We start from the raw sequence: 21371 nt of genomic DNA on the forward strand, positions 1-21371 counted from the left end.
AACACAAGCAACTCCATCTGCAACTGAGCGGCAGACTCATTTTTTTTTTGGCTGTTTTTTTTTTTTAATTGGATCTTGCTTAATTTTGGAGAATAAATTAAAAGTCCAGATTTGAAAAAAAAATGTGGGAGGATGCTTTGAGTCAAAAATAAGAAGGTGGTGTTTAGAAAACTCCAGTTCTTAAAGAGGAAAAAGGAAAAAGAAGGGGAAAAAAAACTAAACGTTTAAGCTATTTTCCACTATTAAACATAATTAAATAAACTTTCTGTTCACACAGTAATAATTAAAACAGGCTCAACGACTTTATAACAAAAACCTAGCCAAAACCCTTGCACAGCCTTAAATAGCATCAAACAGGAAATGTTGTGATGTCACCTCCTGCCATTTTGGAGGGAAAACAATCAGTCAATAAAAGTCCCCCAAAACAAATACAAAAGTTTCCCCACTGAATAAAAACATGGATGGCCCCAACCACAGCAAACAACCACAGATAAGTATGTCTTTATTTAATTATTTAAAATATAGTTTGCAAAAGCACACCTAAACAAAGTTGTGCCCAATTACAATAACAATAATTTAAACACTAAACATTATATTAATTCTAATTACAGTTTTTTTTTCCTGCAGGTTTTACTCTCCTACTGTTAATGGTTAACCCCAAAGCCACAAAACAGTTTAATCAATTAATTAATTACAATTATTTAAACACGTGTCTGTGTATCTAAAATGTCCATTGTTTGAGATGGAAGAATAGAAAAAATATGCTTTTAAATATAATTTAATGTAACAATATGCAGTTCTACACAGTAAATTTGTCAGGGCTACTTTATATAACATTGACAAATGTAATGTGTAAATGATTCATGCTCATGAGTATTTTCGTTGTAGGCCTGGAATGCGCCTTTCTGGTGTATATTTTATGTTTTCTTTAAGCAGCTTCTCCCCCAGACACAGCTTTATCGCCCACCCCTTATATACAGCTCTGGAAAAAATTATGAGACTACTTCACTTCAGTTTCTGAATCAGTTTTTTTCTGATTATTTGATGCTATTTATACGTTTATGCTTGAGTAAAATGAATATTTTTGTTTCATTCTATAAACTACAGACAACATTTCTCCCAAATTGCAAATTAACATTTTGTCATTTAGAGCATTTATTTGCAGAAAGTGAGAAATAACAAAATAACAAAAAGGTGCAAAGCTTTCAGAGTTTTCAAGTTCATATTAATAAAATTCATAAATAGTTGGTGGAATAACCCTGTTTTTTTATTTTTAATTTTTTTTTAATTAATGCATCTTTGTATGTTCTCCTCCACAAGTCTTACACACTGCTTTCGAATGTCTTTATGCCACTCCTGGTGCAACAATTCAAGTATCATCCATCTTCCTCTTGATTAGACTCCAGAGGTGTTTATTTAAAAAAATCAAAGAGCTGTATAATCACTACTTTTATGCCATCTATTTTTTAAGGCCTCACTTAAAAAATATACACACATGACGTAATGTTTTTGAAAGTCCCACTCCTGATTGGTGGACCGAGTTTGGACAGAAGCGCCTCAGCCAATCGCCTCAGTCCTCGCCGCTCCGGTCCTCGCCCCTTTGTGAAGTCTCGCGTTAACTCGCTCCGCTCGGCCGGGTCACTTCCATGATGGCTGAAGATCCTGGAGGAGCTTACCCCGTTTTCTCTCTCATTCCTTTCCGTTTCCCGCCTCCTCTGCTGCAGACATGGCAGCGCGCGCAGCTTCGGTAAACGGCCACACACTCGCGTCGTCGTCATGCCCAAGAAAGGGAACCGAAAACGGCTGAAGTTTCGGGCCGGAGATGTTTGCTCGGAGTCAGGTAGGTTAGCAGGCTAGTGGCTAACGCTAACTTGCCGGTTTCAGGCTAGCGGTAACTGTTATTGAGCGGACCGGGGTTTGACGATACCTGTAGTTAACGCTAGCTAAACCGCCGCAATAACAGTGTTATAGTGAAAGAAAGTCTCCAGTAAGTTCATTAGCTTACCTAGCTAAGTTAACCTGGTTAGCGGGTTTAACGTTAGCTAGCCGGTAGGTGCGGTTCCTAATGGGTGTAGCCGGTGTTCTGTCTATTTATGCTACCTTGTCAAACCAGTGTTCTGTTGAGTTGTGCTTCTTATCGAAATGGACTTTTCAACACCAGTGCGCATGCGCGGAACCACATTTTGTATGGTAATTCTGTTCTTCTTGGGTGCATTAATTAATGCAACAACCGGAGGCCATTGACATTATTACTACAAATTATACATTAGTATTACAAATGTATTAATGACAGGTGATGATGTTAAAAGAAGAAATGAGTGAGCAATTAGAAAATACGGGTTATAATCACTCCTTATAACTCTAAACTGTATCCTGATCTATTAATTCAGGCTTTCCAAATATCCTGGAGCTTTTTCTGGAATTGTTTCGTTTAAATATACACTGTTCTTAGTGGAAGCATAAATCACTGTACTATTGTAAAATTATATCAGTGAGTGGACATATTTATTGCATGTAGTCATGTAACGTTAGTTATCATGATTACAATTCATATCATTTGCACTTTTGTGCAATGACAGTGAGTCCTGGTTGTTTAATGCAAAATATATCTGTATATGTATCTTCAAAAAAAAACAACGAGAAATAATGGATAACTGTAGGACAGCGCATGCGCAGTGCAGTGCCTTTAGGAAGCGCGTATCGATGGGTGGCAGAACTCGACAGAACACCGACTCAGTTGAGTTAGCATGCTGTGCTAATGTGACTTTTCCCCGGTTGTTGAAGCTGCTTGTGTGACTTTTCCCCCTGTTTGCCCCGCAGTGACGGTGGCTGACTACGCCAACGCGGATCCCGCCGTTGTGAAGTCCGGGAGAGTGAAGAAGGCAGTTGCTAATGCGATAGAAAAAGAAGGTAAGCTCTGAAGAATCGATGAATGAACTCCTCCTCATCCATTCCCCGATAGAATCTGGCTTCAGAACTCCACAGTAGCCAAGAGTATCATTATCGCGAAAATACCATGAAATATAGCAATATTATATCGGTGCCATATCGCCCACTCTTACTCCACAGAGAGTCTATAGCAGAAGTCTGGTCGACTCTTATTTTTTTATTTTTAACCACAACAAGGAACTATACAAATAACTTCAGACAAATACGAATATGAAGTACTCATAGATACAACATACTTATGAAATTGAACAACATAAAACAAAATAAAAGATAACAAAATGATAAATACTACTAGGCTAATCAATATATGTTAGAAAATTATTATAAAACAGATCATAATAGCAGAATAATTTTCTAATTTTTGTGTTTATACCTCTTAAAGTTTTGAAAAGTGAATTTTTAACTAATTAAAAAATAGGAAAGCCCCCCCCCCCCCCCCCTTTTTTTTTACAAACAGCAAAAAAGTTGGACCCTGATTTTTTTTTTTTTTTTTTTGGCATTTTGAAACAAATTCTGATGGTATAATCCAACTTACGTTTGTTCCACAATGCAGTAATGTTAAAATAGATAAATGCTTTATTTATTTATACATTTTTGTATTTTTCTGAAATTCTGATTGTAATCTTCAGACATAAGAAACTAGGCCATAAATACTATATGTAGGTCTTTTTAGGTATTTTTGGTAATATAACGAAACACATTACATTACATTACATTTGGCAGACGCTTTTGTCCAAAGCGACTTACAATAGTTGAGTACAATGTAAAATAAGTTTAAAGGTAAAACATCTTTGGATAGGGATAAAAGGAGGACAAAGGGGAATAATAGGATAAAGGAGTGAAGGAGAGGAAGAAGGAAATGAGGATAGAAGTAGTTAGTGTGTTAGAGGTGTTTAAGAGAGTAAGTGCTCTTTGAAGAGCTCTGTCTTCAGGAGTTTCTTAAAGATAGCGAGAGATTCTCCTGATCTGGTAGTGGAAGGTAGTTTGTTCCACCATTGGGGAACTCTGTATGAGAACAGTCTGGATTGCTTTGTGTGAGTTTTTGGCAAAGCGAGGCGACGTTCACTGGAGGAGCGCAGCGGCCGGGAGGTAGCGTAAGCCTTCAGGAGCGAGTGCAGGTAGGAAGGAGCCTGTTCTGTCATCACCTTGTAGGCGATTGTAAGAGCTTTGAATTTGATGCGAGCATCAACTGGTAGCCAATGGAGCTCAATGAGCAGCGGGGTGACATGTGCCCGTTTTGGCTGGTTGAAGACCAGATGTGCTGCTGCGTTCTGGATCATCTGGAGTGGTTTTACTACACAGGCCGGGAGGCCAGTTAGCAGGGCATTGCACTAGTCGAGGCGTGAGATGACGACCGCTTGCACCAGGAGTTGGGTGGCCTGTTGCGTCAAGAACGGTCTAATTTTTCGGATTTTATAGAGCGGAAAGCGGCAGGACCGGGCAACCGAGGCCACATGGTGCGTGAAGGAGAGTTGGTCATCAACCAGAACACCCAGGTTCCTAGCAACCTTTGTCGGTGAGAGAGAGTCGATACTTATAAGTTGTGTTGAAAAGACGGTTTTGCTGGTATAACCAGAAGTTCAGTCTTTGAGAGATTTAATTGAAGGTGATGCTCCTTCATCCATGAGGATATGTCAGAGAGACAATGCGATATCCGTGCGGAGATTGAGTGATCTTCAGGTGAGAACGACAGGTATAGCTGGGTGTCATCAGCAAAGCAATGGTAGGAAAATCCGTGTGAGCGGATAACCTGACCAAGAGAGATGGTGTATGTGGAGAAGAGAAGGGGTCCCAGTACCGAACCTTGGGGAACCCCAGTGGATAAGGAGCGGGCTGAGGACAGCTGTCCTTGCCACGACACCTTGAACGAGCGCCCAGTGAGGTACGATCTGAACCATGACAGCACATTGTCTGCGATCCCCATGTTTGAGAGTATAGTTAGGAGGAAGTCATGGTTGACTGTGTCAAATGCGGCCGAGAGGTCCAGCAGAACGAGCACTGAGGACTGACCTGCAGCTCTGGCAGTTTTCAACGCTTCAGTCACAGACAACAGAGCCGTCTCGGTAGAGTATCCTTTTTTGAACCCAGATTGGTTCTGGTCCAGAAGGTCATTCTGGGAGAGGAAGCCAGAGACCTGATTTAAAACAGCTCTTTCTAGTGTTTTAGAGAGAAAGGGTAGCAGTGAGACCGGTCTGTAGTTGTCAACCTGGGCGGGGTTGAGAGAGAACATATGATGTTTAGCATATTCTAGAATAGACTACAGCAACAATAATTTTCCTTTAGTGTAAACATTTTTCAAACTTTCAGCAAACACAAAAATAATCTAAACTCTGTAAACAATAACAGTGTTAACAATGTCATGGCATAAATAATACAACATATGTCAACTTTTTTTTCTTTTCTTTTCAGTAAAATTACTCTGTGGGCTCGAGGCCTCTCAGGGGCCTGTTCAAGATGTGCTATCGTCAGCAGCTGGCGTGAGTAAAGATGTATGTGACAGCAGCGAAGAGCTGGATTCAGAGGAAGGTGACAGTGAAGGCAAGGTCTCGCGTAAGAAGAAAAATAAGAGACGCAAAGGTATCGCTCCTGTAGTACAACACAAGAACATGTGTTTTTCATACTGGTGCACCATGGCTATGACATTTGTCTGTAGGTGTTACATGAGAATGTGTGTTTGTTCTGCTTCTATTCTAGAAAATAGCGAAAGCTCTGATGGAGAGGAGTATCCCATTGATATATGGCACGTACTCGCTGCATACATACGTCCTGAAGACGTCTGCAGGTTTGCCCTGATCTGCAGAAATTCCTGGGCTGTCACATGTACTGCTGCATTTTGGACTCGACTATATAAGAGGTAAAGAGCTGTATATGTAAAAAAAAAATATATATATTTTTTTATTATTATTAATTATTATTATTTTTTTAGTACTTTACAAAGCTGAATTTTTATAAGTATAATTATGGATTATAACATTATACAGTTAGTTCCAACCCTGCAATGTCATTGGCTGAAAGGCATTTTATGAGTGCAGTTATCAGCCGGTAACACACTGCAACCGAAGCTCTCCATTTATTACTCCGCCTCATACAGGTAACATAGCAACGATGCAGCGCTTACAAGCCAAACAGCACAGCTACAAACAGAGCAGCAATTAAACTATTTCAACTCGCAGAGTTTTATAACCAAACAGATCGTATTTTTTTCGTCTTCTTTAACCCAAAATCTTTCAATAAACAGTGATAATGGAGCTGTTGTATAATCGCAACAATACACTTGAGGTTTGTGCTATAATGTGTAATATTGGCACTGCAGTGCTGATCGTCACTCGATCTCACACATTTATAGCACTCACTCTCGTGTATTATTGCTTAATTATTAGGGGTGTCACGATCTCGATATTTTATCGAAATCGATCGAAATGAGGTCATGGTCTCGAGTATCGAAGTCAAAACGAGAATCGACGATCCCTCCCGCGCGCGCTACGCAAATGGGGCAGCACCAACACAGCGCATCCTATTCATGTAAATAGAGAGCCGCTGCATGAGCGCAGCCCCGCCCTCAGTTCTGCTGTGTGAGAGACAGCTGCCTTTCAACCACGGAGGAGAAACTGAAAACGGATTTATAGAAATATAGACAGGGCTCTCAAGTTTTGAGTGTCGGCGGGAGTGTGATCATTGTTTTTTATCTGTCCAACGGGGGAGGGGGGGCGGGGGTTGGGCGCGCAGGTTTTGTATCTGTATCTAACGGAGGGGTGGGTGCGCGCAGGTGAGAGCGTGTGAACTCGCTGAAATGCGTGTGTCAGTGTGACTTGAGAACACTGACTATAGATCACAGTGAGGTGGATTAAAAATCTTAAACTTATGATTGACTACACCTGTTGCTTTCCATTGAATTAAAAAAACAACTTTCTCTCAGATAAAGTTAATAATATATCTTTCTTAAAGAAAAAAACTTGTAATTCTCAGGGGCCGAGTCTTATTTTTCATGTTTAACTGTTATAGTAGGATAGAGTTCAGTTTGTTAAGGCTTTAATTGTTCCTATTTTTTTATTTTTTTATTTTATTTTGCACGTTGCAGTTTTAATAGTGCACACTGTTGCTACCAAAAAAGTCACTAGATGGCATTACCATATATATATTAATAAATAATAATAATAATAATAATAATAATAATAATAAATAATATATTATTTAAATTTTATGAGGCATAAAATAATAAAATGTAAATATATAATAAAAAAGAAAATCGAGAATTGAATCGAATCGTGACCCTCAAATCGGAAATAAAATCGAATCGAGGATTTAGAGAATCGTGACACCCCTATTAATTATAGAACTTTAGTTATTGAAAGTATATGCTTTTTTAAATGAAAACCTGTTGTTTCTGTATCAGTATCTGTCATAAAAAATGTTGATCATTGTCAGTTTTAAATTTTATTAGCTTAACATCTTACATAACTGGCTTACCTCATTGAATAAGGACGACGAAGTGAGCTTTAAACAATGCACCAATAATGGTTTAATAATTTAAGGCAAGTAATTTAAGCCTAATTATAAATGAGAATTACAATTGTTCCTTAAATAAGGCTTGCCACTTTCGATTAGAGACAAACTGTGAAAATGGTTTTGTTCAATTGATTTCTGTTATATTTAGATGAGTAGTATACGCTCTACTTCCACTGCTTTTTCTTTAACTGTGACTAAATAAGAGTGATGCTGTTACTGATAACTTAATTTCCCCCTGCTTTTTGTTTTTATCATTTTCTTTCTCTTTCTCACTCAGACACTACAATCTTGATGCAGACCTCCCTTCTCGCCTTCAGCCAGGCTCCATTACGAGGATGTATTGTCTCCGTGCTCGCGTGATCCGCTCCCTCTTTCATCTGTACGAGCCATTCAGTCTGAGAGTATCCAAGTGCCCCCCTCTGCCAGAGTCTACTCCAACCACACTACTCAATTCTAAGGTTTGCACTTTGGTCAAAATAAGCAGAATAATCGCACTGTTCTTTATGGAAGACCATTTCTGCTTTTTATTTTTTATTTTTTTGTACCCACGCCCCTTGTTTTCGATTGTAATCCTTCCTCTTTGGAAGAGAGTTATGTGGGAAAGGGTTAAAATCCTCCCATAAGAATTGGGATAACCCTTTAAGAACCTGACACAGATTTATAACAGCTAGCAGTGGCACGCTTGATGTTCAGCAACCTAGCTGCTGCTTAACTACTTAACTTTGGAGCATCATATGTCTTCAGGAGGGGGCCAGTTGGACAGCAATTAATTATTATTGCCCATTCTTTAATTCCACTGTAATGTAGAGCTAGCTTTTATTAACTTTTTATATTTCCATTTCACCATAAATGCTGCAGTCTCTGCCATTTGTTGCACCATTCAAGGTGGAACCGTAAAGTTAGCTTAGCTAGCTAGCTACTAAGACAAACTACAAGCGATTGTTGAGAGTTATATGAAGAAAATGGCCATGAAACATTGAAACTACACATTAAACTATGGTAACATATTGATGATAATAATAGAAGGAAAATACTTACATTTGGGGTTTTTTTTTGGTTGCTTGTGCCATTGCCATCTTGCCAGTGATTCTCATAATCCTCTGTTTGGAGTGTGCCTCTGAAGAATCTCTGTTTACAGGGCCATGTTTCCCTAACACCTTCCCCCCCCCTAACGTACCACTTCAGTTTAACAAGAATCGGGACACCCTATCCCTAGGCGTGCATGTGCAAAAAAAATAATAATAATAAAAAAGAGCGGTAGGGCTAAGTGGTGAGACCAAAGGGTGAAATGGAATTGGGCCTTTGAGTATTTTTAAAATGACTATTTAGTAGCTTGCCATCAGCTGATGGAAAAGAAGTGGTGGATGACTTCACATGTGTCTGAGGAGGCATGTGCTAGTTTTCACCCTCCTAGTGTTGCGCCATCAGTAGTGCTTGGGGGGGGCAGGGTCCTAATAAGTTGGTTGGGTAGTTGGCCTTCCAAATTGAGGGGAAAATGGGACACAAATTTGAGAAAAAAAGGACCTCAATAATGTGGTGCAAATGGGTTCTCAACCCTTCTTTGCCCTTGTTGTGTCATTCAAGCTATATAACAGTCATCCATTTCTTTCCCCTATCTATTACAGTGTTTGTTGTTTTGGGTCAACAAGGTGTCTGGGAGTCGAACTGAACCCATGTGGGAATTCAACTTCAAATTTGTGAAGCAGGTACTGTAAAGTTTCTACTTTTAGATTTATGACTCTACTCTAGGGTCACATTGCTACAGGTGGTGTCAGATTAGTCATTGATGTCTTTAACTTGCAGCCTGTGAAGGTGAAGAACGGCTGCAGCAGAGGTTTGGAGCTTCCCAGACAGTATAAGGACGTCCTCACTAACCCGGACTCGGACTGCTACCTGCTGCGAGTCACTACGCTCAACTTCATCTTCATCTCTGTGGTCATGGGCATGACACTAACTCTGGTTAGTGACACGACGTTGCTCTGATTGCTGATTGCCGGTTAATCTGTTATTGACCCTCACCGTTGTGATTAGATAGCAAAGACCTGATCTGCCTGTGATCAAAGTACAGAATTGAAAAGGCTTTTTAGCAGCACTGTCAGTCAGGTGATTGACTGTAGGTTTGCATGATGACTGTGCATATTGCTTGCATATTGCCCAGCTTAGATTGGGCCCAAAAAATCCAGCCCGAGCACGATCCGCCCTAAAAACTGCCATCTTGATCCCGAGCCTGATTTAAACACAAGGGTTTTTTTTTTTAGTAAAGAGCTTTTAAAATTGAGCTTTATAAAAACATTTCTGAGCTGTTTGAATGAGCGAAATCTGTTCAGAATGATGTTAATTAACATTGCAACACTGAAGAAGCATAGACCTATCATTAAGAAAAAGATTTAAAAACAGCTGCATGCTCACTTTTTTTTATACAGTTTCATTTGTTACTTTTGACTTGCTATATTGTGATTATGACATCATAGCTTTATATAAAATCTTTTTTTTTAGCCTGACCACGCTCAAGGAAAGTGGTGGGAAATCTCGGCCCTAGGAACTCTAGCTGCAACTAATGATTAATTTAGAAACAATTATTTTTGCGATTAGTCTGCGATTATTTCTGCCTTGCCCTCCATCTCTGCTTGCTGTGCAAGTGGCTCCTGTTTTTAGCTTCTCTGTAGCTTTAAAATGATAGAAACAGCTGAACGTGGGATTTGAATGCCCTTTATATGTCCAAAACATGTGCGGAAAGTTCTGCACTGTGAAAATTGTACCTTACGATGGCAGCTTTTAAAGGATATATTGTGCAGCACTGGTTCATTTTAGAATAATTTGAGAATTTCTGAAAATAGACTCAAATCAGATTATTATCTGATTGCATTTCTATTCAAACACATTTATAATTTTTGACTATGAGCAAATATTGGTATAGATAAACATACAGAGGAATGCCAGATGTTTTGGCAATGTGTTTTAAATAGAATAGAATATAGTCCACCAACATGTGTTCAGCAAAAGTAGTGCTACAGGTTACAGGATATTATTCTTTGCTCCCAAAATTTTATGCTTCAAAAATTACTTGCTTTTGCCTTTTTTTTTTTTTTCATAATGCAGATTGATAGCCAATCATTCCAAATATGCCTATATTGGAATTAATTTTATTTATATTAAGGCAACTTGGTTATTTATTTATTTATTTATTTATTTGTTTTAAGCGCTCCTATAGTATTTTAAAGGCTTTGTATAATCAAGTATTGTTTATTTTATTCTATTTATGTTTGACCTTTATGTGGGCGTAGAGCTGGACAATATATCTATTTTATCGTATTGTGATACATTTTCTTAGCGTATTGATAGTAAGCATATCAAGAAATAACATCAGTACTTTAAGAACACTGACCCAAGTGTCCATTTCATTACAGAGTGTTTAAAGGGAAAAAAAAGAACAGTTTAATTGGATTGTATTGGTTTAGCAGAGTCTGCCACTGCTGATGTCTTAAAATATTGTCGTCTAATATTTTTACCATATCACCCAGCAGCTCTATCAGTGCGTATTTTATGTACACAAAGAGAGAGGCTTTTATACAGTTTTTTTTTATTTAGTATGGAAATTGCATTGTATCTACTTTAATTAAGAAGTATATTGTGATTATTGATTTTTTTTTCCCATATCGTCCAGCCCTTTATCGTTTGAGCCTTTAATTTTCGTAGTGATTCAGCATATCTCTTGATTCCTAACACAACCCAATGCTGATAATCCTAATCAATAACACGTAAACTAACCTGAATCCATCTTTTCTTGTCTTGCAGTTCAACATTAACGTGAGCACAGATATGAGGCACCACCGGGTACGGCTGGAGTTCCAGGACTCCCCCGTTGTCCGGGGCAAGAAGTTACGAGGGGAGCAGGGCATCCAGGTGGTGCTGGACCCCGTCCACAGTGTTCGTCTCATGGACTGGTGGGACCCTCAGTACCCCACAATATCATACACTTAGATTACAGCCCTGCCATCGATCCACGCACAACCACAATGTGTGTAGTGAATAAAGAGTTAAGGCCTGCTTCTACTATGAGAGTCATCCTGCACTGTCCTGTCCTTCCTCAGATCTTTTTTCTTCTTTATTTTTTCTTTCTTTTCTTTATTGGCTTTGTGGCATACTTGTGTTATGCAGTAGAGCTATCATAGCAGGTGGAAACAGACCTTTTGAGTTCTGTCCTTTTTGTGGTCATTGGGTTGAAGTTGCTGTAGGCTTTAATGCTTTCACACCAAGAAGGGAAAGACTGGTTTCAGATCTTTACAGAAATAAGGGCAACTTTAAGCATCTCTATATGTAGAGAGCTGGTTTGTAACATTAAAATGAGGAGGTGTAACCCTGCGTTCACGCTGGCAGCTGACAAGTTGCTGACATTGTCCCTGATTTGTCTTTTGTGGGTGTGTTTGTGGCAGTTGCCATTTTTCGTGTATTGGCATGGCTGGTTAGCATGCTGGCTAATCTAGTAAGATACTTAATTATGAAGCCAGGATTTTTGTCAATAGTCTGCCTGACATTACACCACTAAATCTTGAGGATTTCTATTTAAGCATTACATAAAAAAGCTTTCATGTTGGGTAAGGAACATTACTGAAAATTATAATTGTAATAGAAAGTATAGAAAATGAGTCAAGTAAATCTTCTATATAATGATTAAAATAATAAAATTGGCTCTTTTCCTGAATACAAATCAAACAGCTAATGTCCTACAAACCTTTTAGATTTGTTAGGTTTGTCTAGTTTTTGTCTCTTTTCAACCATGCAGAATTTGGGGTGATTCCTGTTACTGATCTGGAATTATTATAAGTGGAGTAAAGAGAAAACAGGCAGCGTCCAGCCCAAGAGTCCTGTAGGAGTCATGTTCTTACATTACATTCTGTAAATCTGAGGGCTTTGAACAGAAGTTATTTTACTGCAGAAAAAAGGGTGTTGTCTCACCTACACCTCTAGCCTGTATACGGGACAAAGCATTTTAACAGGTTAACAGGCTTCCATCCCAACAGAGACCCCAACAATGTCTGCTACTTCCGTCCACACATAATCTTCGCTCTGGCAAGTTGCTGACGTTGCCTCAAGTTTGTTTCTTGTGTGTGTGTTTTGTGGCCATTTGCTTTGCACTTTTGCGTGGCTGGTTAGCATGCTAGCTAATCTAGTAAGCTACTTAACAGGCTACCAACACAACAGACCCCAACAGTGACTGCTACCTCTGTGTGTGTTTTTTTTTTTTTTTTGGGCGTGTTTGGGCTGTTGTCCTTTTTTGCGTGTATCTGTATGGCTGGTTAGCATGCTGGCTAATCTAGTAAGCTGTCTAACAGGCTACCAACCCACCAGAAACATCAACAATGCCTGCTACTTTTACCCAAGCTTCGTTTTCAAGCTACAGAGTGACAAGTGATAACAGGGGTTGAGATTGTGATGCGGCGAAGCAACATTTTACACCGATTAACCAGGCAAATTCTTTGAAACAATCACAAACAAGGGGATCCGAGGTTTCCACCTTGTGCTTTGTGAACTTTAGATTCCTACCGTACTTCGTTCATAATCGCAGCAGGGTGAACTGTTCTGAACACGACAGAGAGGCTAATGATCGCTAACCGCTAACAGTTTTTGCCATTTGTTTTATATGAAGCATTGCACAAATACAGAGGCACTTTGGAGACAAATAAAGCTTGGAAGCAAGTAGAAGATGGCTCAAGAGGAAGATTGCTGGCATGCTAACCAGCTAAAGTGATACACACCCACTCACAATGCGCAAACATCATTGAACACACCCACAAGAGACTTGCCAGTGTGAACGCGGGATGAGGAAGCAACATAGTCTCTTTGCGTGTACTTTTTCATTCTTGTGTCGTCCTAGTTTAATCCACTGCTCTGGTCAGGCTCTGTTGATAATGGCTGATTTGTAATATATGTAACACACATGCACCCACACACACACACACACACAAATGATATGTAAATCAGAAAAGGTTTGATTCATTTTGGCTGTATTCAGACTGTCAGCGCAAATCCGATTTTAGCAAATCTGATCCAGACCTCATTTGGAATTGGTTTGAAATGCGATTACAATTGTATTTGTACAGATTTACCTTCCTATATGTCACTTTTCTGTTTTCTGTGTGTAGTTTCACATACGCTTCAGCTGGTGGCTGCTTTCTATTATTTATTATTTTTATTGGACAAAAAGGAATAGCTTTTGCCCTTGACTGAATGTCTGGGGTTGAAAAAAAAGCTTGTGTGAAAAGAGATGGACTTGGTCAGGTTGCTGGAATCAGATTTTAGATTTTTTTTTTTTCTCGTCCCTCACATCAAATCCAGAATGATGGCAATGCAGTCATTAATTTCAATAGATCTGATCTGAGGAACAAATCCAGTTTGTCTGGAGTCTGAATACAGCCTTTATGTATAATTGATCTAAAAAGTCTGTGTATTGGGATACGTGTCGGTTGGTGATGGTATTGTGCTCTGATTACAAATTAAAGTTAAATTAAGCTGAACACGTGCAAAACAATCATTTTATGATAAAAAAAGGAGGAAATTGTTTTAATTCAGAATGATTTTAAAGGTATGGAGCTTAAGGGTTGAGTCTGAATTTTGTGTGTTTTAATTATATTATTGTGGTGTTTAAGAAGTTGAATTATTTTAAATTTAGCAATGCTATTTATTTGTTTGTCCTTATGCATGAATTTGTATTTCTGAATTTTGAACTGATTTTTTTTTTCTTCATCTAAAAAAAAAAATTAAAGTTTTTTTTATTAATTTATGCTTTTAAATATAATTAAAATATTCAAAATTCAGATTTAACATTTTTTTGTAAGCTACATAGAAAGGCAGCTGATTTTAGTTATTTTTTTATGTAATATTTTCTGCTTTGACCTATAAAGAGCTGTTCTGCAGAGGGCAAACTGATAGTGATCTTGTTCTTGGCTCCACCCACCACCCCTCTTGCCTTTCCAGTGGTGTGTTCTGAACTCAATGGAGCTCATTGTTGATGTAATGTAAACCACTCTGAGTAGCTGTTAGCTCTGTGTTAGCACTGTAGGGCCAAGGAGTCACTGTTTTCTAGACTTTTGAGTGTTATTACTTCATAGGGTCGAATGCTAAATGCAGCTTTCCAGCTCTACAGTCCTGCATGTTTGGCTGTTTGAACGGCTTGTGGGTGGGTGTACAGAATTCAGAGGTTTATTTTTAACTTTTAAGTATTATTGATTTGCACATACAGCTATAATGTCACTCAGTTCAAATTCAGTTTCTTAGTTTCTTTTAAGATGTGGTGCTGAAATCCAATAGATTATTTTTGTTTGTTTGGTTCTTCATTGAAAGCTTGCAGATGGTTTTATTTGAGTGACTGGGTTGTGACATGTCTGTTGTAATAAAAAGATCAAGCTGACAGTGATTTATGTTGTTTTTGTTTTGCTTTTGGTGGTGGAGAAGAGAAATGCTGCCGCCTTGTGGTTTCAGAGTGTAAGAAAAGCTCTATATATACAGATCTGGAAAAAATGAAGAGACTTCAGTTTCTCTGATTTTGCTATTTATAGGTATATGTTTGAGTAAAGTCATCATTGTTGTTTTATTCTATAAACTACAGACAACATTTCACCCAAATTCCGATTAAAAATATTGTAATTTAGATCCTTTATTTGCAGAAATTGAAAAATGGCTGAAATAAAGAAACGCAGAGTTCATATTCATAATGTTTTAGGAGTTCGGAAATCAATTATATTCCAGAGCTTTTCAGCTCAAAACACAAAATAAAATAAAATTATGAATGCTTAAAAGGCATAAAGAATCAAATTTGCCTAAAAATTAAACTAATTCAAAGACCAAATCAAATAAAAGTAGGAACTAAAAAAATGCAAGAAGGCAAAATAAAAACATATAAAATACATTATAAAATAAAAGTATTTAAAATAAAAAAGAAAACAATATGTAAGAATAGAAACATTTAAAATAAGCAATAAAATAAATATTTAAAAGATCAGAAATAAACATTTAAAAGTGAAAAGGAATACAATAAGGAAAACTATACCTTTTAAACTTACAAAAAAAGTGAAAGATTAATAATAAAAACATTTAAAATACACAGTAATGTATAATAAAGTATTTAAAAGAAAAACAATCCAATATGTACAAATATTTAAAATATACAATAAATAATAATATTAATACATTTTAATACATAATACAATAATAAAAATATTAAAAAGATAAAAAATAAAAAACACGAACATTTAAAAAAGAAAAAGATTACAATAAGAAAAGCTTGAAAATATTTAATTTACAAAATAAAATACGTTTTGAAAGATAAAATAAAGATAATATACACAATACATTAAAATAAAAATAAAAAAGAGAAAAGTAATTATTTAAAAATTATTTAAGTAAAAAAATATATATGTAATAGCATTTTGTTTTCATGAAAAATATAAAATAAATGCGTAATAAGCATCTAACCGCTTCCAACTACACTTCCCACAATGCATCAGCGCGCTGTGATTGGTGGCCGCGCTGTCACAAGTGTGTACAGGTGACCAGAGAGGCGCAGCGCGAGCCGCACCAGCAGCGCAGAGCGCGGATAGAGAGCGGGCGGCAGTACCGGAGCGCGCGGACCGCGGAAAGTTCTGGAGCGGCAGCGGAGAGACTGTCCGACACTTTAACCGCCAGCAGAGGAGAGCAGAGCCGCTACCGGCGCGACTCTGAGAGTCTGAGAGCGGAACCGAGCCGCGGGGTGTTTAAACCACCAGCTCCGGACTGAGTGTACCGTCTGACCTTCAGCGGGTAAGCGATATCACTCCGCCCCCCTCACTCCCGCTGTCCCAACACTTCTGACCCAACACTTCTATCCTAACACTTCTGTCCCAACATTTCTGTCCTAACACTTCTGTCCTAACACTTCTGACCCAACACTTCTGTCCTAACACTTCTGTCCCAACACTTCTGTCCCAACACTACTGACCTAACATTTTTGTCCAAACAATTCTGTCCTAACATTTCTGTCCTAACACTTCTGTCCCAACACTTCTGTCCCAAAACTACTGACCCAACACATCTGAACTAACACTTTTTTTCCTAACACCTCTGACCCAACACTTCTGTCCTAACACTTCTGCCCTAACATTTCTGTCCATCACTTCTGCCCTAACATTTCTGTCCCATCACTTCTGTCCAAACACTTCTGCCCCAACATTTCTGTCCCATCACTTCTGTCCCAACACTTCTGTCTCAAAACTTCTAAACCAACACTTCTGACCTAACACTTCTGTCCCAACACTTCTGACCAAACACTTCTCACCCAACACTTCTGACCTAGCACTTTTGTCCTAACTCTTCTGTCCCAACACTTCTGACCCAACACTTCTGACCAAACACTTCTCACCCAACACTTCTGACCTAACACTTCTGACCTAACACTTCTCACCCAACACTTCTCACCCAACACTTCTGACCTAACACTTTTGTCCTAACTCTTCTGTCCCAACACTTCTGTCCTAACACTACTGACCCAACATTTCTGTCCTAACACTTCTGTTTTAACACTTCTGACCCAGCACTTCTGTCCCAACATTTCTGTCCTAACACTTCTGACCCAGCACTTCTGTCCTAACACATTTGTCCTAACACGCTTGACCCAAAACGTCTGTCCTAACACTTCTGACTAAACACAGCAGAGTGCATTATTTGTTTTGGTTGTTGTTCAGTTTGAACAGTTCAGTTTGGGTCTGTCTGTTATTGCTTTATGTATTATGATTTAATATTGGATATTTAATAATTTAACACCAGTTATAACTAATTGTATTCATTTAAATTGTGAGTTAAGTTAGAATAATTCTTTTATCTTTTTTTTTGTTTCACATGACGTGTACTCACCAAAAAAAGAAAAATCAACAACACAACAATAAGTGTGTATGTCTGTATTCTGTCACAGACAAAGTGTTTATAAACTTTGAAATGTGAAAAAATGTAAGTATTTAAGCATTAAAGTTTTTAAACACTCTGGGCAATATCAAGGTCATCAAAAATGGTTTAGGTCATGCCCTGTATATTGTACAATAAATCGTTATAGTAATTATCGAGATAGGCCTGACTCTTACAGTACAGTGATTCGCTGTAGGTCTGTACTCACACCTCTTTGACGTTTTTTTCACCATTTTCACTTTTGGAAAACTCAGATTGTATAATGTAAGCCAAATGCACCCAAAAGAAAACAGGATTATGGTAAAATAATAAATTAATAAAACAGGAAAACATTATAACCTGTAAGTCTAACCAGCCTCTCCTGCCCCTCCCACCTGTAAAGAGGTACCAACTCTATTTACACACAGTGTAAAGAGGAGCTATTTCTGTCCCTCCCCTGAGAGGCCTGTGAAATACTCAGCCTGCCGGTGGGTGAGGAGGGAAGTGTTTGACAACATGTTGGGCACTAAAATGGTAATGAGATTTACCACGATGATTATTATTATTGTTATATTGTTTAAGCATCGTCATCATGATGTACGCGTGCGTAATAGTCACATCGCAGGACGTGCGATGTCACTTAAGGCAATTAAATCAAACACGTCATGTTGCAGTGTTTTGATTCTTGACACTAGAAGCAGATACACAGCGCTGTCTCTGTGTCTGTGTGAGTGACAGGCTGCTGCTGCCTGAGAAGCGTGAAGGGGGAGCAGGAGTAAACACGAGGTAACCGCATGGCCTCCATCCACATGGTTGGGCACGTGCTTGTAAGCATGGGCTTGTGTCGAAAGCCGTGCACCTCAGTTCAGCACAGTTTTGCACAGATATTTCTGGTTCCAGCTGAATTTGTGCTTTTAACCCCAGAAAAACAATCTTATTTATCTTTTAAAAAGATAAAATAATTTAAATGCCTGATTAAAGGGTTGATTACTGTAGTTTTGCTGTTTTTCTTCGGGTTTTGAGCGCTCGACACTGACTCAGCTCTTGACCGGTCCGGACGTGAGACAGTGCATGGGTGGGGGCGGGGCTGGTGATGTCATGGGCCCTGCGTTGTTTAATATCGCAATATATATTGTCGAAAAAAGAACATTTGCAATGTAAAATGTTTCCAATATCGTGCATCCCTAAATCTAGGGAGCTTTATTTACTTTTTGTCAATTAGTTTTGTCAGTTTATTGAAGTATTGGATTAAAGGTCTTTATTAATTAATTTTGCGGTGAAAAAGAATGTTGAGATTTTGGCACTTATCATTAATATTCATGACATGCAAATGTTTCTGATTGACTAGCAGCACTGCGTCGGTCCCTCACAGCTCTGCAGTGGGCGGTCGCAAGCCAAGGTGGGCGAGGCCTTGAATCCTAATTTACGGGTTCACGTCAGTCCAAGGGTTTTTCTAGATTAACTCATTTTTCTGTTTGTTGACTATTATTGACTGATACAGGCAGAGGGAGTTAGAGCTTAGATCAGGCCCAAAAAATCCAGCCTGACCCGGCCTGAGCCTGTGCATGTTCTGCCTGAGCCTGACCCGACCTGCCCCATAAACTGAAAAAATATATATATTTATTTTTAATAAGTTTGGCGTCAAAACGTAGCTCTTTAAAAATTTTTTGGACTGTTTAAATGAACGAAATCTGTTCAGAATGATTGTAACATTGCAACACTGAAGAAGCATAGACCTATTATTTAACCGATCTTCCCCTCTACTCTAACATAATTAACAATATTTAAAAATCTAGAATATTTTCTAAACAAACTTTTTTTAAGCACATAGCCTTAGTGCAAACCACATAAAACAGCAATAAGTCTTGCAGCACATGCGCAGACAAGCGGAGGAGGTGATGTGTGCGCAGTGCTCATTGCAGTCAACAATCTCTCACCAAGAGGCACACTACCCAAATGTAGGCGCTGAGGCTTGTGGGGAGGGAATTAGTTCACATGTACAATCCAAGAATTGTATGCTCTTTTAAATGTTGAAAAAAAAGCTGATTGACAGACATTTAACAGTGTTTTTTTCAAATTCCAACCAAAATATGTCCCACTTTTTTGTTTCAGGTAATATCTGTTAGCTAGCATTATCCTAGGTTAGCATGGTTAGCAGCAATCATTGATAGCTCATAAATGCATTTACATGATTTTGGCAAAATCATACAGGATGGAAACATGTCCACAGATAGAAGTTGGACAGTACTGTGTTTACGACTGATTTAATGAGACACTAATAGATCAAAGTATCTCAGATATTTTTCAGAAAAGGAAACTTGACCTGACAAATGGAACACAGCCCCTATCCTCCTCCCTTGATGTTGTTTATCCTCCTGCGGTTGATTAGCGAACAGAATCCTTAAATACGAGAAAAGCTCTGAGATGTTTGTGTAATTTTATTAATTCAGCCATGTTTATGCGTGTACACAAGTCCAAAGGTCAGGTGAGGTTAGTTAGGCCGTTAATCCAGCTAATTGGGGTGAAATGAAGTGCAGTGTGAAATTCATTAACAGTGTTTTGAGGAGTTGAGGAGTTGTCCTATACAATAGCAGCACATCCTAACAGCCTAGCAGCACATTTGGAACTGCTTAGCAACACATTTTTTGGTTTTTCTAGCAAAATAGCAACCACCTTACAACACCATAGCAACCAACAGCAATACCGTAGCAATGCATACAGCCCATTGTAAACAGCTTCAGTATTAAAACATCTTATCAACAACCTGCCAACACTTTAGCAATAATTTCTATAGCATATCAACACCTTAGCAACCACCTGGCAACATTTTGTATGAATGTTATGTGTATTTACTGTAATTTTGGTGTTATACTGACTCAAGTACTGCCCGTGTTCAGTCAGGTGTGTTGACGGGTCCGGCTGGAATTCCTAATCCTGCTCTGAGCGGAGGGCGGAAGGTTTGTTTTGATGCGAGTGAGTGAGTTAGATCAGATATCCGTGTTTAACGCAGCACTCTGGTCAGGTGAAAGGTAACTGCAGGGCACAGGAAGTGATGAGCACATTCACAGGAAGTGATAATCACACCTGTTCACATCTGTCTGGATCTGTGTTTATTTAAAAAAAAGGGAAAGAAATCTTTCTGTCCCATTATGTCATTATCCCAGAACACTCCAGTCTTTTCTCCAGGTTGAACATAAACCACTCAGACTCGGAGACTTTTAAATGTGGAATTTCTCATGGCTGGTTAGTTCTATTTTTTTTTTGTGACATTAACGCATTGCAGCTTCTTAGTAACACCTTAATAACCAACAGCTATAGTATTGCAACACCAAAGCAACCAACCATTATACCATAGCACCACCTTAGGCAACCAACAACCATACCATAGCAAAATCTTTGCAACCACTGTGCAACACCAAAGCAAGCAAGTCATACAACAGCATAGCAACAGCATATCAACCATCTAGCAACACCATAGCAACCAACAGTTATACCATAGGAACACTGACCTACATTTTAGTAAGACTAACAGTCTTAGCAGCTTGGTACCATTGCAACTGCTTAGTAACACCTTACTAACGAATAGCTACAGTATAGCAACACCATAGGAACCAACAGGTATACCACAGCAACACATAGCAACCAACAGCCATAGCATAGCATAGTTAGATTACATTTTTCGGCTAATAGTTAGGGTTAGGTTTTAAGGTTGATTACTGGGTAGGGTAAAGGTTAGTATTAGGGTTAGGTGTAGGGTTAGATTTAGATTGTATAGGGAATCTTTTACATTCAGCTAAAAAATCAGTTGTTTTTTTTACAGATAATTTGTTTTATTTGATAAGGATGCACCAGATATTTTTCATCCATAAAAAAAAAAAAATCACTCTCGTGGTTCTAACAAATAAATGAGCAGACTGAATAATGTATAACGAATACTGGATAGTGAATTAATTATTTTTTTATCCTGCTTTTCTCCCCAATTTAGCTATGCCAAATATCCCACC

At 38.4% G+C, this 21371-nt stretch overlaps 2 protein-coding genes across 6 annotated transcripts in view; both read left to right on the forward strand.

The window, feature by feature from the left end:
- The first annotated feature begins 424 nt into the window (after nt 1–424).
- tmem183a (transmembrane protein 183A) lies at nt 425–14869 on the forward strand. Of its 2 annotated transcripts, none has more exons than XM_022682714.2 (8): nt 425–494; nt 2821–2910; nt 5359–5526; nt 5644–5803; nt 7733–7913; nt 9081–9161; nt 9259–9414; nt 11251–14869. In XM_022682714.2, the coding sequence occupies exons 1-8, from the start codon at nt 458–460 to the stop codon at nt 11434–11436; spliced, it is 1059 nt and encodes a 352-aa protein (XP_022538435.1). In that variant the 5' UTR covers nt 425–457; the 3' UTR covers nt 11437–14869. The 2 variants fall into 2 exon arrangements, with proteins under 2 accessions (XP_022538435.1, XP_007247822.1); XM_007247760.4 differs by lacking the exon at nt 425–494 and adding an exon at nt 1620–1840.
- Nucleotides 14870–16006: 1137 nt separating this feature from the next.
- The window catches only part of tfeb (transcription factor EB), an 87400-nt gene continuing 82035 nt past the window's right edge, over nt 16007–21371 (forward strand). For 2 of the 4 annotated variants that reach the window (XM_007247755.4, XM_007247756.4), the window contains exon 1: nt 16007–16251. The gene's annotated coding sequence lies outside the window, so the exon portion shown is untranslated. Of the gene's footprint in view, nt 16252–17343; nt 18154–21371 lie in introns of those variants that run through there. The other 2 variants (XM_007247757.4, XM_049471859.1) reach the window with 2 other exon arrangements.

This window comes from Astyanax mexicanus, chromosome 24 (genome assembly GCF_023375975.1).
Source record: "Astyanax mexicanus isolate ESR-SI-001 chromosome 24, AstMex3_surface, whole genome shotgun sequence".
Classification (NCBI taxonomy): Eukaryota; Metazoa; Chordata; class Actinopteri; order Characiformes; family Acestrorhamphidae; genus Astyanax; species Astyanax mexicanus.